At 38.3% G+C, this 18,931-nt stretch overlaps 1 protein-coding gene across 3 annotated transcripts; it reads right to left on the reverse strand.

The window, feature by feature from the left end:
* Positions 1-146: 146 nt before the first annotated feature.
* On the reverse strand, positions 147-17,108 carry srfa (serum response factor a). 3 transcript variants are annotated; one of them, XM_057325730.1, is made up of 9 exons: positions 16,788-17,108; positions 16,236-16,703; positions 13,621-13,887; positions 6,217-6,466; positions 4,147-4,338; positions 3,638-3,739; positions 3,354-3,551; positions 3,166-3,242; positions 148-3,079 (listed from the first exon to the last, which is right to left on the reverse strand). In XM_057325730.1, exons 2-9 carry the CDS (start codon positions 16,686-16,688, stop codon positions 2,987-2,989), a joined length of 1,632 nt encoding a protein of 543 aa, XP_057181713.1. In that variant the 5' UTR covers positions 16,689-16,703; positions 16,788-17,108; the 3' UTR covers positions 148-2,986. The 3 variants fall into 3 exon arrangements, with proteins under 3 accessions (XP_057181716.1, XP_057181713.1, XP_057181714.1); XM_057325731.1 differs by lacking the exon at positions 4,147-4,338 and having other exon boundaries at positions 149-3,079; positions 16,236-17,104; XM_057325733.1 differs by lacking the exons at positions 3,638-3,739; positions 4,147-4,338 and having other exon boundaries at positions 147-3,079; positions 16,236-17,107.
* Positions 17,109-18,931: the final 1,823 nt, after the last annotated feature.

Consider the following 18,931-nt stretch of genomic DNA (forward strand, 5'->3'; position numbering starts at 1 on the left):
CCATTCAAAACTAAAGATTAAAAATTGAAGATATTTAAAAGTTAAAGATTGCCTAAGGATGATTGCTGTCAACCTATTAATAGGTTCATGAAAACATTTGCTTAAGCATGACTGAATTTCTCTCAAAACAAACACGCTTTATTATAAAATAAACTCTATACATAATAAACATTTTCATTGGAAGTGATAATTGAAGTGAATTAATGTTAACAAAAAGGTTTTACTTTCATTTTTTTATTGTCAACTTCATTTTAATCCAGATTAATAATAAAGCTTACCCAGCATAATACAAAAAACAATTTCTCAGGAAAATGGCACTGTGGATAAGAAGAGAATAAACATAAAAAGCCAACATTTCCTCCACAACTAAGGTTGCACGGCATTAAAGAGAAAAAAGCACAGATTCTGTGTTTCACATTACAACCAATATATCACACATCTTCATGTTGCAGACATTTTAATTCAAAATGCAGCCAAGTGAACTACTTACAGACTGTTAAAGCAATAGGAAATTAAAAGTATTATGTACAATAAGGGCCATATATGGTACATTCCACACAATTACTCAATTTGTTTTTAAAACAATCGGGTGAAACTCACAAAACATGTCAAGGTCATACTCTACCCAAAAAGAAAAGAAAACACAAGAAATTATTTAAGTAACTGATAAATTATTATTTAAGTAACTGACCCATTGCCATTTCATGACAGATAAGCAGAACCCTCCTGTCACTACTGGAAGTCAAATTAAGATTATTTTTGCTATTCTTATGACTTGATTGTATTAAATATTCTTTATTATTATTATTATTCTTAGTGGTGATTCCAATTACTATATTTTTAAAAACAGATTATGAATGCAGTCAAACAAACACTTCTATAGTGTATAGAAACTTAAACATAATTCTATTATTATTGATGGGGAAATTGTTACTTAAAGAAAGCAAGAATAGGAAGTGGTGTCAATGTGCTTAATTGTCATGAAAATAATGCCACAATGCAAAAAAGTCCTAATATTCCTAAAATTGGTCTTCCTTTTCATGCAGAATTCCATTTTTTTTAATGACCCGAACAATATTCAACAAAAAAATGTATCGAGTCTTTCCCTGGATTTAAAATGTAATAATACTGAACAACACAATCCAACACTTTTGTTCTGGCCGCTTTGTAAATCCCACACAATTTAAAACAAGTTAAAGAATGATTTTTTTCTGGGCTTGTCAACCCACTTAACAGTTCTTACAGTGCTCAGTTCCACAAACTGAAAATCCCCAAAACGAATAGAAAACGCCATTCTCGAAACATTCAGTATTGCAGTGGTCCGTTTCAATCCGTATAACAGTACGAGATCAAAAGGCTTATGGGTCTGTCAAGTCAAAACATGGCTGTCTGAATGAGGAAAAAAGTTTCACAGACGCCCACAATCTCAAAAAGTTCCTATTTTGTTGGTTTGTACCTCTTTACAAACATCTGTGAGGAAAGACCAAATCAAATATTCATAAAAGCAGACATCAGTAAGATAAACAGCCCTTTGGATGTCTCCTTAGAAATCCAAATTAAAGTTTGATAACGAAACAGTGATTTACACAATTAGGGTTTGAAAAAAACAACACACTAACAAATTCTTAGAAAAATATATGGGTGCACACATATATATATATATATATATATATATATATATATATATATGAGTTGGCAATCCTAGAACAGTTCTGCTTGATAAAACCCTTAAACATCAAGCTATAACGTGGATGTTTCCGAATGAAATTTTCCATCTCTGTACTAGTTGCACATCCATACCGTTCATTCATATTTCAGTAAACCTACGGCATAACAAACTGTAGCTTCACTATGCTGACCTAACCACAACATAGGCATCCATTTCTTGACCCGTGACTGCGCAGTACCGTTGCTGACTGTAGGTACGTTGTCGTGCATTGCAAATGCAAGTCAGTGTTTTTCTGTTACAGCATTGTAAAAGTGGCTAAAGCATGTCTTTTCTAAAGCATTTGAGCAAAAAAAATAATTCCTTCTGTCATTGAATATACAGTATACTGTAGTTTGGCACAGCATAACAACATGGAATGACAAGTGGCCTTTTTTCAATTTACAATGTGGATGCCTACTGAACTTTTAAGTATAGCAGCACATTCAAATGATCTGATCAAGTTTAGGTATTTTATGCCTAGTAATTGAGTAATAAAGACCATACAGATGCAATAAGGGCAAATTTATATTTTAAACATGAACGTTAAGATGATAAGAATCTACATGGGATTCAAACCAACCACAGTATTGATAGTTCAAGAGGACAGCATTATTATTGAAGGGGTAAGTTCAATTCTTCATTTACTCACTCTTACGTTGCTCCAAACCCATATTGTCTTTCCTCTATAAAGCGCAAAAGGAAAGACTTCGAAGAATGCGTATAAAAGGGTGATGCAATTCAAGAGATTCAATGAAAAGAATTGAATTGCTGATCCAGAAAATGGGTTTGGAAAAACATGAAGTCGAGTAAACCATGACAAAACTGTCATGTTTGGGTATACTATCTATCCCTTTAAAATACACAAAAGTGAAACAGATAATGTAAATATCAAAGGAAAAGTTTGAATACCACTGAATTTCACATAATCAACTGAATTAAACTTAAATGACTCAATCAAGTCAACATTTCCAAATCTTTGGGCAAAAGGTGAACCTTCGGCACCAGCGGACGATAGTGCCAGACGTCTCTGTAATCCTGAAGATGCGTGTCTGTGTGTACATATGAACAAATCTGATCCATTATCAAACTACCCACCAAAATGAGTCCGCGAGGCGATCGTCCTTCAAATGTCCCATCACGCCTCATCAATCACGTGTCGTGGGTTTACAAACCTGACGTAGCGAGAAGGCAGTAATAAATATAATGGCAGTCTGATTGCATGGCATGTGTGATCCCTGAAGGAATCCGCAGAAGCGAGCGGTCACGCCGGCCTCTTGTTCAGTCTCCTTTTGGATTGTCCAAATTGACCACCCGGAGCTCTGTGAGGGTGGTGGCGGCGTTGTTACCGGTCGATGGCTGGTTGATCAACATCTGAGAGCAAAGAAAAACATCATAGTTTTAATGAGAATAAATGAAAATGGACCTGTTGTATGTCTATATAGTGATGGGTATATTACCGAATGTATCGGAACAGCTGAAACTGGGATCTGTACAGTTCCTTGAGGTCCTGAAAGAAACATCTGCTGAACGGCACCTAGATACAAATCAAAACAAAAGAGGACCATGCTTTATAGAAGTGAAATGATGGTGCATTATGTTTGTACAGATACTCTGACACGCGTTTAAATATATGATCGCGACTGACCCGAATCTTGGGCCTGCGCGTGGGACATGTGCATCGCAGTGTGTGGTTGTTGGAAGGTATTCAGCACAGTTAGACTCCCGTCAGTGAGTGCAGGGCTGGATGTAGCATACATGACGGCCGCGTGCGCTCCCGGGTACATCATGTGACTTGCCACTGAAGAAGGCACTGAGGAAGTGACGATGGTAGCCGTGTGACTCGCTGTGGGAATGAGAAAGCTCGATGACACAATGATCTTTATAGCATGCTGATCTAGATCAGATAAGAACAGCATCTTTAGTAAGTACCAGAGGAAGTGGCAGACGTCTGACTGATCTCTAGGCTGCTCTCGCTGCTTTGAGGACTGGGATGAACCTGGATGGCTTGTAATTGTTGAGGCATTGCGCCACCTGGTGTATATATACACAACATTAAAAAATAATCTGTATCATAACCACACTAATATAAATTTAGATGAAATGAACAGCTGTAGTTCCCAAACATTAGAATACTCAAATCTATATTTATATATACTATACTCAAATAATCAATTGCTGATGATGACTTTGTGGACTCGTCGTTTTGCAAAACAGAAATGCTTGTATTAAAAATATATATTTTTTACCTATTACTACCATTTCATTTTCCTTTGTAATGACCTTGAGTTTTTAATTGGTACGAACAAAGCAATTTATATTTCCCATTTCAGAAAGTAGCAGCATGCAAACACAAGTTTCCAGCTTCGACTAAGAGCTCATACTCCCTCCGTAAGACGCAAGCCAAACGTAAACACAGGTAGAGAAAGAACCGCACTGACCTGTAAGCGAGACAGTGGCGGGCAGGCGGAAGAGCGTGGTCTGTGGGGTGGATTGTGTGTGTGCGGGAACAACGGCAGCGGTGGTGCTAGCCGTGATGTGGCTGTTTAGCGTCTGCGGACACTGTATGGCCAGAGAGTGCGTCTGCAGCTGACTGAGGGGAATGGTGTGTGTGCCAGGCGGAAGAGAAGCGCCTGCGGGACACACAGCGACACCCTCAGGGAGCGAAGTGGGTAAGCATGCGCACCCACCAAATACACTCGCTTATTTAAAGGCTTATACATACCATTTGTGAATCTCTAAGTATCGGTTAGAGGTTTTTTTGGAATGCTGAAAAAACTAATTTTACATGGATGCTGTGCTGTTTATATTACTTTTTAAAGGTACAATCTGTAATGTTAACCTTTCTATTGCATCAACATAAAATTGCAGGTTACGTATCTTTACGTAGGTGAAAGTCAAATGAGGTTAAACTGACATTTCCAGCTAAATTGTACCCGACAGCAGAACTTACAAATTAATGCGTATCGTAGTAAGGTAACCACAGTTTTGAACACTTTCTTGTTTTATATACTTGCTCAACTTTAACTGATTTTTCTTCATTTCTACAAAAAAAAGACTAATGGTTCAGCTTTAATATATTGCTAATATTTTTTTGTGTAAACAGTTTCGGTGTAAAATACACAAATTTCACTTTTGGTGTGAATAGGCCTTTATACAGACAAATCAGTTGAAAGCAGAATTCAGAGTGTGCAGGCATGCAGGCAAGCGAATTAGTCAATAGGTGGGTTGCACCAACAAGGATTAGGTTTAAATCTAGATTAAATCAAGGTTTATTTAATAATTCCGTTGCACCAAACTGTAAACCTTGTTTAAAAATAATCAGGTTTATATGTAAAATATCATTTGATCCAGGTTTAAATTTTACAGTAAATCTAGATTAACTTTAATTCTGTTGCTCCATTATTTTAAACTCTGATTTATCTCTCAGTTAGGGATTAACTTTAAACCAGCTACTGAGGATTTCTTTTTCACATTTTTTATAATAAAATGTGTGGAAAAATGATCAGAAACAGACACATAAGCGTCATGTCATGCTTCAGTGATGTGTTTATTGTAAATAAAAATGGAAATAAATAAAACACCTCAGCACGAGTGAGGGCACAGTGGTTTGATAAACTGAGTGACCGGCTGTGAAGCGTCAAATTCAAGATGCCCTGCTTTATGCAATACATACAAGCACAACGTCTGTGATTAAACGGGAACAGGCAGGCATCCTGAGAAGAGTAGTTATTTTAGCGGCACCAGTGACCAGGGACACCGGTATTGTGGGTGCACTTTCTAAATCATGGTCTGGTCCGGTCCGATCCCAAACAGGTGTGCTTCAGCCGGTGGTGCTGCCGCAAACAGCCCCAGAACACGACCGAGGACGACCCCCGGAAACACAATCGCCTACTGAGGCCGTTCGCGGCGGCGTCTACGGCAGAGGTTCACCCGCTCGTCATTCCCGTACAGCGCTCTTCTCTCTTTATGTCTGCTCCAGTCGCGAGCTGCAGGATAATGATGCGGCTCAACTGTCATATCCATATGCCGTCATGGCGCTCAAGGCTTGTCAAATGTGTTTATGGATGATCAGACTGATCAACGAATTATCCAGAGAGAGGTTTTAAATAGCAAAATTACGTTTCTTTTACATGCACTAGCTGTTTATTTCCTTTTTACATGACAGTGCAACACTGTTGCTGTTTAGTTACACTGGCAAATCCATCATGGCGGACAAAATTAACCGCATATAACGGTTTAAATACAGGTTAAAATTTTAATCCACGATTTGTTAATCTCTGTTTAAAATTAAGTGGCGCAACGCAATTTGAATTAAATTAAAACTAGGATCAACAAACCCTAGATTAGCTCTAAACTCTGTTTACTTCAATCCTTGTTGATGCAACCCACCCAATGTGTATTAATAACAATGACATCATGCAAGCTGACGTGACCTGTTGCGCAAACCCTCAGGAAATGAGACTCATTTGTAAAGAGAAGTAAATAAGAGAATAAACCAAAGGCCTCACCAGGCATGATTGTGAATCCACCTGGCAGCTGCATGACCCCAGCGGGTGAACTGCCCGTCGTTTTCAGCACCGTGCCATTCGCACTGGACATGTTCTGGGCATTTATGCCTGTGGTTAAAGGCCAGTAGGTGGCGCTGCTCTGCGTCTGCATGGCGACCGATGATGAGATGGGAGAGGAAGAGGCCGATGTGGTCGTGCTGCTGGTGACTCCAGGTATACTGGCAGCTGTATATGTGGGCTTTATCATTTCCTGCGATAACAAAACAGGAAATAAAACAGTTTGTTATTGTAAGACAAAAAATAAATGACAAGCTGATGCTATGGATGGCCATCTATATGAAGCATTTATTTTTAGTGAAACTGAAAGAAAACAATTCTATTCAGAGGCAACGAATGACATAAAAGGACAACAACAACAGTTAATTTCAAGCTTGCTAATATTTATGTTAGACGATCAGATTGAATCAGCACAGTTCAGAAAGTCAATAAGGATCTGCAAAGTTTTATAGTAGACTTGTTGGGTTATCTAAACTACTACATTTACCTACATCTATTTGGCTGACGCTTTTATCTTAAAGCGTCTTATAGTGTATTCAAGACTGAATTCTTGTCAACTTCAAAGGTCTGGTACAATTGTTACTACAAAACTTGCTTTTAATAAACATTAAAAACAACTTTAAATAACTTTAAACAACAATTCAACTCTATGAAGAGTTTATTTGCAAAAACAAATAACTCAGTTTTTTAAATAAAACAAAACAAAAACATATTTCTATTATGTAATCATGTTTTTATTGTGTTAGTTAGGTGTATTTTATCTTATTACTTAATCAAAAGAACCCAACTGCAGTTTCATTGATATGAATTGGAATACACAATAAAAACATGTTTTTTGAACATCTTACTGTAAGTTTTTCTTATCTTCATATGCTAATTATCATATTCATGGCGTTCAAGTCATACTTGCGTTTACTGTCTTTACTGTTACATACAGTGCAGCATTTTTATGCAACAAAATACCAAAAAAAGCCGTTCTCATTTACATATTTTCTGTTTATAAACCAATACTCCAATGTAACCTGCAGTCACTTTTACTTCTTTGCTACAAAAAAAAATGCAGAATTATAACCGCAATCCACTGTTATAAAGCAGTAAATGTTACTTTATTTTACGTGTCATGCAGCACAAACGTCTCTCTGGGCAACAAACTAAGCGCATATTTACAGACAAACTACATCCATGTTCATATGCCCAGACAGTCAGTAACAGTGACAAAATTTTGGAAACGTTGTTTTGTTTGGACAGTTGAATGTGCTGCTGTTCTCTGCCGGTCACTGCACAGATAGAAAGAGAGAAAGACGAACTGTCGGCAAAGAAAAACCTCTCGCTCGCGGGGCTGTACTGGCAACACTTTTCTACTGCAGGGCTCTAGACTGCGACCAAAATGCTCGCAAATGAGATCGTTTTTTTATAATGTGCGAGGAGAAATTTCACAGGGTCGCATTGGTGCGAGTGTGTAAACGAATTTTTTCACCGCCAAAGATTTATTTAACATTTAATGTGATTTATGAGTGGTGAATGACGCGCTTGTGATAATTGCAGGAAAGAGCGAGCAGCGAGCTCGTGCACTCCCTCTGTCTCCAAACTAAAGTGTGTGTTTGACTTCATTCGGTGCTGCGCAGACCACTACGGGACAGAGGGCTCCATATGCTTTTAAAATGCTCTCATGATGTCATATTCCGATCGTTCTCCGGAGTGATTAATGAAGTCGAACACATCGGTTTCTGAACGGTCTCTCTCCTTCACACATTAATCAAAAGCAAGGTCGGAAGTCAGAATCAATGTTTCACGTGGCGCATTTTGAGAATATTTTTACCTGAATGACAGCTGGGTGTGAATGTGCTCAAATTAAAACATGTTGCCTTTTCTTCCATGAAAAGTGTTCCACACATGCAGCCGACATAAAGGAAAAATCCTATCCAATGAAGTGTTTTCCTTGTTAACTTCTACCTTTTGCGATGTCCTAACAGCTGTAAATAACAAACAGCGCATCAATGTCCGCTAATGTCCGATTCGCGACGTAATGACTCATTTGAACCAATTCATTTTGTTGAAACAACTCATAAGTCAAACACTGAACTCACAAGACTCACTGTCTAAACCCATCAAATCAGTCACTCAAAACACCTCAGAACACAAGCATGCTTAAGACCATTTAACAAGAGTGGTTTGTAAGATTTAGTATTTAAAGTTTATTTATGACAATGTGTAGTAATAAAGTACATATATAATAATTTAGTTCTGAGTTACTTTTGAGTTTTGAGCTAGCTAATTTAATTTAATTTTATGTGGTAAAAGAGGGCAATAAAAGGGCAATAAAGGAGGATTTTTTGCAAAGAGGGCAATAAAGGAGGATTGTGAAGTGTGACAGGTTATATTTGTGTCAGATCATTTCATAGCAAATATATTACTTGAATATAAAACTGTATAAAATAACAAATACAAAGTTTCTTTGCATTTATTGGGCTCGCAAGTGTTAAAGCGCAAATATGAAGCGTTCTATATACAACTATTTTAAAAGAGAGAGTGACAAATTAACAGAACGATTCATCAAATGAGGTCATTATGCAAGGTCATTATGATAGGTGCGACCAAATTGTAAGTTGGTGCGACCAACTGAGAAACTGGGTCGCACCAGTGCGACCAGTAGAGCCTTGTACTGCATGTAAGCCAAGGTTTATCCAAAATGTCGCTAGTTGCTAAGCGCTTTACCTGATGGAAGAAGTCAGTAAACACTGCAACACTGGTTTGTGCGGGCGTGTGCGTTTGTTTGTCACTTGAAATACAAAGTGGAGGCGGGTCCGGATTGAATTCCCTCCCGGTCCGAAACTTTGAGAAGGGCTGCTCTAGAGTGAATGAATATGATGCCTGAGACAGTGTACCGCCCTGACAGTCTAACATCATGCACAACACGACAGTTGTGCCATTAGCACAATAAAATCATCTATGAGATGTTTTGGATCCAAATTGACTGCATTATAATTAAATAAAACAGAATATGTATTTGATTTTTGGTCCACTGTATGCTGTAAAGGGAAAGTACACTTGAAAATACAGTGGTGTAACGGTTCAAATTACTCACAGTTCGGTTTGTGTCACGGTTTTAGGGTCACCGTTTCGGTTTGGTTTGTGCTATGTTCAGGGAAAAGGGACTACTGACAAATAAAAATAAGAACAAATAATCAAGCTACAAGTAACATCACCAATAAAACAACAGAGCAAAGCAGAAAATTAAATAAGATACTGTATATATACCTTTTAAGGTAGAAATGGATTAAAGTAATCAAATAAAACATAACATTGCATATGTACAAATTAAATAAAGATGAATCATAATTGAAGTTACAGAAGCTATTGAGTCACAAGCAGTGAGTGATTTCCTTGACTTTTAACAGACAGCAGGAATATGCTGCTGTCGCTTTGAGAGGAATGAAACCGATCCAGTACACTGATACTGTACACATGCATTGTTTTTCGACTGTTTCGTCCGTTCACTTAAGACATAACCTACTATGTTTGTTAAGATACTCGACAAGAGGGGCATGTTGACTTACTTCGTGTGTGAATTTGTCCGTTTAAGCGCTTCAAAGACAACTCAATATTTGCGCCATATCTGAGACTTTCCTTATGCGCGCTTCGGATCTTCTCACAGCGCGCAAGCGAGTTTTCTTCTGCATCATCTTGCACTTAAATGTTTAAATTGACAAGGCTTGAATGAGTGTAGTTTAAAGAGCAACATGTGCTGTTCAGGTCTCACATGCACTCGTGCACTCACAACACCCAGGTGATGAAAGCATAAATGACTGGTCATATTACAGCACACGTCAATCCTACTGAAATTTGTCTACGTTATTTGATTTGTTGTAGGTATTAAATGTATATCCATCGACAAACATACATTATACATTAGCTGAACTTTGTCAGTCTGTTTTACGCATTATAAGTTCTAACGAACCATTAGTGATGCACCGAAATGAAAATTGTGGGCCGAAACCGATTTCGAAAATTTAGGATGCACTCGGCCGAAAACCGATACCAAAACCGAAAATTACTTAAAAAAAACTTTTTGAAATGGTTTTTATTTAATTGTGTGAATTACAGACACTAAAACCACAAATATTAAGGAGAACATATTTTAAAACAATACAACATTTATTTTCCTTGGGCATTGCAACACTATCAAATAAAACTTTTTTACCAATCATCTAAACATCAAATATAACTTGGTTACCAATAATCTAACTATTTTAGTTTTAGAATTATATTATGCATAATAGTAGTCAAGTTATAGTCAAACTCATTAGCCCTTGCTAATACAAGAAGTTTATATATGGTGCACAATAATTTTAATGAAAACAACACGTAGAACACAGAGGGGCAGTGAGGTTGTTCATGTAAACAGGCTTAAAATGAGCTTCAGTGATATCAGCACCTGCCGGATGACGGTCCACATGATCTACATCATCACTTACTGACAGATCGTTCTGCTGATAATTCACATATGAAGAGTTTGTTGCGTTGAAAGTTTACATGCACTTGTCAATGTGTGTGATCTCCGACAATAAAGAAACATAAAGCCAGTCACGCGCAGTCGCACATCACAGAGAGCTTGTGTGTCATTTTCTGTTTTGAGTTGTTCTTGTTATATTTATTAGTTTCAGCCTAGTTTGGCGTGCTTACATGATCGTCCTTTGAAAACAGCTAGAGTGAGCACGAGCACTGAAGGGAGAGGTGTGTGCCCCGGATATTTCGGCCGAAACCGATAATGCCATTTCGGCCGAAAATTTTCTGCAGCCAAAATTTCGGTGCACCACTACGAACCATATTATAAATGCATCGTCAGATTTAAGCTGAGCCACGGTGCCAAACCGTTGGTGGAGAACCGTGCGGTTCAATTTTTTACCGAGAACTGTTACACCCCTAATGTTAACATATGGAATTTTTCTATGGCATGCTGTGGACCAGGACTGACTGCAGCAGAAAGCGTCGCAACAACTGCGTGTGATGATAAAAGCAATTGTGTCACATTGATCCAAAGAACGGCAGCTGACTTCACAGGAAAACAGGTGTCCTCACAGCGAGAACACACGGCTATTTCAAGCAGCTCTGAATGAAACCTATGAAACAAGGACGATAGACTGGCCAGTCTGACCAACATGGAGGATTTACTGTTCTACTTCACAAAAATGTGCAAGGGTAGAAATAAAAAACTGTAATTGCCAATATGTAACCCCAAGAACATCAAGAGCTTATTTGAGAGGCCTGAGTGAGTCAGTTAGTGCTTTACATGGGCTGTCCCGCACCCAGCATCTGTTATAAAAAGTGTTAAAACCGATCCCAACAGGGTCTGTGCCCTTTGACCTAGGCACTCAGACACAAGGACGGGCTATATATTTCCCACAGGGCATGCTTTAAACAGGTGCATTAAAACACTCTCTCATGCATTTGTTTGCATAGATTGATATTTGAACCTCAGAGCTCACATTATGTTTTTTTACTGTGTGTAAAACTGATACACACAGTGTATCATACCCTTGACTTACTAATAGGCTGTTTAGCAACATACCAATGGATTTGGCTAAACTTTCACCAACAATCTCCACAAAATGAGTCAAAAGCGTTATGTTTATAACACTTAAAGGGGAACTCTGCAGAAAAATGAAAATTCTGCCATGAATTGCTCACCCTCAAGTCGTTTGACAAGCCTAGGATCATCTTGGAGTTTCTCTTTAAGTTACTTGCTCTAATGGTTTTAATAACAGACCTAACATGTTTTGTTGCCTTATATATGCTAAATGTGTCACTATGTCCAGGACCACTGTCATATGGGCCAACAACCATGATACAAAAATAATTTTACGAATTGCAGCTTTAAACAAATAATTTGTCTCATCAGAAGGAAACTCCAACAATTTAAGGACCTACGGAGTTCATGTACATCTGGGATAGCATAACTACTTAATGAACTTTCTCTCAAAGGACGTCAGGGGCCAGTTGCATAAATTTAGCTGCTAAATTAAGACTGCGTCTTAACAACTAGTCTCACTGACTAGCAATTATTTAAGACCAATCAGTCTTCCTTTTCAGATTTCAATTAGACCAATCTACCCTTTTATGTAACTGACTTGAAGTTATGACCAGCCTTGAAGAAAAAAAACTAGATGACTAACTTGTAAGACTAGTCTAAGTAGTTTATGCAACTGGCCCCAGGTTTCACTTCCTGCCAAAAGCTCCCAAGGTGCACATAACTAAACTGACACAGCCTTTAGGGTAACTGCCCGTTATCTTTACAGCGTATCCAAATATATTATAATCCAGGGCTGGGCTTGAGGAGCTAAAAATATTTTTAACCAACCATGTTTTAAAATGATACTACAAGGATAACACCCAACAAACCCCAGCAAAAACTAATAAACCAATCAGGTCTTTATCTTGGACAGGACGTTCTCATTTCTGTGCACGTAACAATTAATATGTGGCATAAGTGCTGTCTGAGATCTGATGTGGGAAAATGGGTCCTAATTTCCATGATTACTTTCAAATGTGGCCCAGCTGATGAGTTTGTAATCAGCTCATCTAGTTTGGGATCAGCTTCTCTTAAAGCAATTTTCTCAAATGGCGATTCTGGTTTCTAATTTTGCATACTACGTACCCTAAAACCAGTAGGGAAGGGGGGTAATGTTGTTCAAATCTGAAAACAGCTGCAGCTTATACGGAATGTGATCAGCCATGAGCCAAGAAAGTGTACTGGGAAAACAATACTATATAAGGACATGCAGACAGCATCTAATTTTTATCAATGAGAGTTGGACGTTGTGAATATTTTTCTCGCTGCCATGCTAAGACATTCTCCGGGTGACACAACTGGCCATAACATGGATGAGAATGACATTCTCAGGATGTCCTAAAGGTGTTTTATGTAAACGTCAAGTGCATCAGATTTCTTTTAAAGATCAAAAACGCAAATCCATCTGGAGTCTTTTACATTATTCCAATACACTTCTGTAGTTTAGTATATCAAAAACTTCCCAAAAACATTTAACAAATACTGGAATGACTGAAATTTTCCAATTCAGAGTAAGACTTCAAAGACTAAAGAACATTGAATATGATTCCAAACTAAAATATTCCCTATTTATGATAAATTCTCAACCCTGTTTAAGCTCATTTTTTTCTTCACACACAAGTTTTAGGGAGTCAATGCGGCCGACTCTCTACCAGTCATCAAACAACCTATTTGTCAACTGGTCAGGTCAACTATGCTGGGGTTTTTTGGGTTCAGAAAACCCACCTGTCAATTTTGAAAATACATAGTTTAGCACATATCGAAGTATCGCTTCTTACCTTTGGATCTGTAAGACCATCTGCCTCTGAAACCTGGTAGGTGAGGTCAGTCTCCTCAAATCCTGTGGCGCTCATCCTCTGGTCTGTGGAAGGGTCAGTACGGGGCGGTGAATCGGGGGAGTTCAAGCAGGTTTGGATGAGGGCCTTACCCGTCTCACTGGTGATCATGGGCTGAAGCTTTCGTGTGGCAAAGGTGTAGACGTGGCCCGTCTCGCTAGCAACCAAGAGCAAAACTTGCGTTCCCGTTAGGGTGGACAGTTCGTATGCCTGGAAACGTAGAAAAAAGGACAACAAGGAAAGGAAGATTAGAATTGTTTTATTGTTTTGAATTAGATTGTTTCCCCCACAACAGTGCACAACCAAAAAATGCTGATTGATACGTGATGACAAATCCATTTTGTTGGCTCATTTGTAAAGCATTGCAATAATTTTAAGCAGACAACAAAGAAAATAATCTGTGTATTGTCACAAATGATTTAAAGCACACAATCTAACAGAATTCCACTGTACTTGTGTAATGCAGCTAGCATCTTTTGATTTGTGATTCTTGTGGCTGTTGTCATGGCTCGATCTTTTCCCCTCTAAGGTAATGAGAAAAAAAAGGTGAGCAATTGAGTGTGTTTATAAAAGAAAAATAAGGGCAAGAATGAAAGAAAAGGGACAATAATAAACATATTCTGTTCAATTACGTGGATGCATGTTTGGTTAATGCTTTACAGAAGCCTGTCCCATTGTACACAATGCACTTTTTGCATTACTTAGGGTGTAGCAAACCTCAATGCCCGGGGGGCATAGTTACCTGCAAAGATCTGTGCCACTATATGCTGCATTTTGGTAGTTAGATACAAACATATAAACAGTGTAACTAACTTAAAACTTGCTAAGCAAGATTCTATTCATAACCATAATCTAAGAGAGAAAACGAATAAAAGCCAACAGCAATGCCTGACAAGTGCCCTGCCGCAAATCTAAGAATGCACCACATTCTTGTGTTGAGTTATGAATTGGTCTGGAACCCAATGACTAAGCATAACAGGAAAAGTTGATGCATTCCTGTATTTGTGTAAAGTGTGTAAAGTATGTTCAATGCCTGAAAGACTTGTGTGTTTTCAAAGGTTAATAACTTTTCTACCAACCTCATACTATTGTTTCAATCCTGCTTTAAAATTACATGTTGAGCGCAAATGGTGAGTTTTGGAATATGATACACAACCGTAGCAAAACGTAGTCTATATTGCTTTTCATTTTGGCAATGAGCATGAGTAAAAGAACTCTGCAAACACCAGACATGCAATGGCTGTAAACATCTGACATCATCTGTCGAACACCAATACTGCAACTCCCTAGTCACAGACACCAGAGAACTGTGTCACATGTTCCTGAAGGTCAGCATTGGCCTGCTATAGGTAAACCTTCATTGCCTGACTTCTTCAACTGGCCTAGTTCTCATGTACAAGTATCAACAATATCTAGCATTGTGGTAACCTGATCAGGGATCAGCTTTAAAGTAAGGCTATTTCTGCTGAGATAGGAATGAATGACAACTGAGTGACCATGACCAACGACAAATGAGTCAGAACAGATGTGGAATTTACCCACAAGTCTAGTCAACATGTACACGTTTACTTTAAGGCGATTAAAGCAAACAAGGATCTGCTGTTTTAAGCTTTATCAGAAAGTTTCCTGGTGAGTGTACATGTGTGTGGTACAGGTGTGTGTGTGCAACATTTTAGCACCCTTAGGGGCGATTCACATTTCGCGTCTAAAACCGTGCGGAAAACGCGAGCCACACTGCTTTCTCATGCGGTGCGCGTTCGGCATGCTGAAAAGTTGAAATATTTTCATCTCGAGTCAATGCACATCGCGTCGCTCCCTATTTGCAAGACGCCAAATGTGAATCGCCACTAAGAAGAACACTTAATTTGTTACAGTGTAGTATTTGCATTTGCGTAGTGCCATAGCAGTAGCAGTATTAGAGTTATGCACTTGTAGCATTAGTGTTACATACTACAACTAGTTTTTGCAAAGTGGCATTGCTCTGTTAGGGTTGTGTACTAGTATTTGCATAGTACCATGCCATAGCTCTAGTAGTACTTATGTTATGTACTACTAGTATTTGCATTGTGACATAGCACTAATACTATTAGTTCCATGTTCTATAATTATCTGCATAGCGCCACAGCACTAGTACATACTAGAATTATTGTTATTTACTAGTACCATAGCACTAGTATTAGTGTTACGTTCTACTAGTATTTACATCGTGCCATAGCACTAGTAGTAGCTGTAGTTCTATGTACTGCTAGTATATGCATTGTACCATAACACTAGTACATACTAGTATTACTGTACTTGCATAGCGCTGTAGCACTGGTAGTACATCTAGTATTTGAATCGTGCCATAGCACTAGTAGTAGGTTTTATTTACTACTAGTACTAGCATTGTGGCATAGAACTAGTACATACTAGTTTTAGTGTTATGTGCTAGTAGCATTTGCATAGTTGCTTAGCACTAGTTTTGTGGTACCAGTACCAATCCAGTTGTACAGCACTAGTATTGGTGTAGTAGTACTAGTTAAGTATTCGGTTTTTTTAGAGCATCAGGGTGAACCTACCTTCTTCATAATGCCAGTCTTCCTCTTGCTGAAGGTCGTGTATCTCCTCAGCTTGTTGTCAATAAACTCCATCTTAATCTTCACCCGTCCTCGAGTCTTCTTGCCCGGTTTTGCCCCAGCCACCCCGCTGGAAACCCCCCCATATCCAGCTGCTACTCCAGCATTAGATCCAGAGGAAACCCCGACCTCCATCTCACTCCTCTCCCGCTTCACTCCCCTTCTGTCCGACAATGAAATCTCTTCATCATCCACTGAGTCCGAGTCTACATCAGATCCGCTCAGCACTGCATGATGGTCCGACGGCCTGTCGTCATATCTGCCCGCATCGGGCAGGTTTAAGGCAGAGTTTACCCCCGCTAAAGCCCCAGATGTGCTACCTACCTGTAGAGAAGTCATGCCTGCGCCGTTACCTGAGCGTCCAACCCCTCTGGCAGCCCCGTTTCCCCCTAACATCCCTCACACACTGACCTGCAACCAGCACCACGGGGATGATGCAGATGTAGAGTAATTCTAGCTGATCTGATGTCAGATTCGCGCAAATCAGAGACTCACCTGATACTGAAGTTAACGTTACCTCAGATACGCTAGGCTAAGAAACATTAGCTCAACTCAACTGACAACTCGGGACTAAACCCACGTCTTCCGCTCGCTATCCGGAGTTTCTCACAGGACGGAGATATTCATGGGTGGAAGTCGCGACTGAATTAACGTTGCATACAAAACTAATATCCAAAACCAGCCCTTTGCGACCATCGTACAAAGTTTACAACGTATAGTTTCCGCTAAGAGTCCATCAATCAAACCTAAACTGAATTTGCGCCGCTCTAGCCGCATTTGGAAGCGACGAATCGCGACCGTTCATGTACATCCGCTGAAAGAACTAGTTACTACAGTAACGTCAACGTCTGATTACACAGTTCCGTTTGAACGTGCAATGGACTATATTATCTTTTTATGTGATATTTTTTATTTGATTAAATAGTATAATGACATTTTACACGTTTTCTGTGGAAAATTAACTCTCAAGGACCTTTGCCTAAGGATCTACTTTCCTCCATATAAAGCGAGGCGATGTTTCCTTATATGGCGATGGCTGTCCATGTATGGTGAGTCACTGTGCTGCGCTGCGATTGGTTACTCATACCTCTGAGACTTTACGATTGGCTACAGTCTCATTTTGACTTACGTCATACGCAGCACATAGCAAACTGGCAAAAGTGCTTGAACTTTAATACATCAACGTAAACACTACCAGCAATGAAAATATGCAATTATAAACGACACATTTGCTATGATGTAAATTAAAATAAAGTGAAATAGTGGTAAAATCTAAGATTAGCTTTAGTAGAATTTGTCATTTTAGCTCTTTGATAGCCGTGTAAATGATTATTCTATGTACAACCAGCAGATGGCGATGTTACACTAAGTATGTCTGTAAACTCGATTTAATCTTTCTAAAATTAAATTATCATCTAGTGACAACTAGAAAATACATAAATATATTGAATCAGAAAGTTTTCAGTTGCTTCCGACAAAGTATTTAAAGAAGCGGAAGATTAAGGTAAACTAAACAAGACAAATGTTTGTTTTTACCCATCTTTTATTGTTTTGTATCCATATTTAATGTACAGCTACAAAATGTTTGGAAAACCTATGCTTATTGAACTAGTATACTCAATATATTTGAGGTGTTGTGGTCTAATATTTTTTGGCAAAGGGTTTTAGGGACGAAACCTCCAAAAGGGTCGATTTATTAAAGGGACAGTTAATCCAGAAATGAAAATTCTTTCATCATGTATGAATTTTTTTCTGCACAACACAAAAGAAGATATTTTGAAGAATGTGGGTAACATTGACCCCAATTGACTTCCATTGTATGGACACAAAACCACTGAGACATTTCTTAAAATATATATGTTTGTGTTTCACAGATGAAAAAGTCATGTACAGGTTTTGTACGACATGAGGGTAAATTAATTATGATTGAATTTTTATTTTGGGGTGAACCCTTTAACTATTAACTAGACCCTTTGTAAAATAACTTTATGTTGCTTTATGTAAAGTTTTATCAAATAAACATAAAAGATTACATCCTGTACCGAAGCAATAACATAGCGATATATTTTTGAGAATCAGTTCTGTAATAATTTTACAAATAACTATTGTATATAAAAAAATGTTTCTACAAAATGTCTTTGCATACTGTACTAGCAATTTCCCCCCCTTATCACTGTTTTATATCTGTTATGTAGCTCTTCAGAATTGGTGGGGGTTCATAGTGCACTTTTCATATCAAAAAAAGAAAAACATAATTGCAGGGTGGTCTTAGGTTTAAATGTCCGGAAAAACATGCATTTCATGTATGTTTGTAACAGTATGACTCACATGTTTTTCCGTAATGACTTGGCCTTCTGTGTGTAAATATTCTTGCGGGAACTGCTCAACTATTGTCATGACAACATCGCATAGTTGCATATTCCCATCGCAGCTGCGGGAGGTAATAATTGCACACGAATCTTGGTGGTCCTCATAAACTGTTCCAGGAATATACCAAACTGACCCATGCGTGTTATGCAATGCTAACGAAAAATGAGATTTTAATCCATGAGCATTTTCGAACATGTTCCCTCACTGATAATACATTTGTTTTACGATCTAGAAATATGTAAAAAGATTATGCAAATAGATTTATAAAC

This window comes from Triplophysa rosa, linkage group LG25 (genome assembly GCF_024868665.1).
Source record: "Triplophysa rosa linkage group LG25, Trosa_1v2, whole genome shotgun sequence".
NCBI classification, from domain to species: Eukaryota; Metazoa; Chordata; class Actinopteri; order Cypriniformes; family Nemacheilidae; genus Triplophysa; species Triplophysa rosa.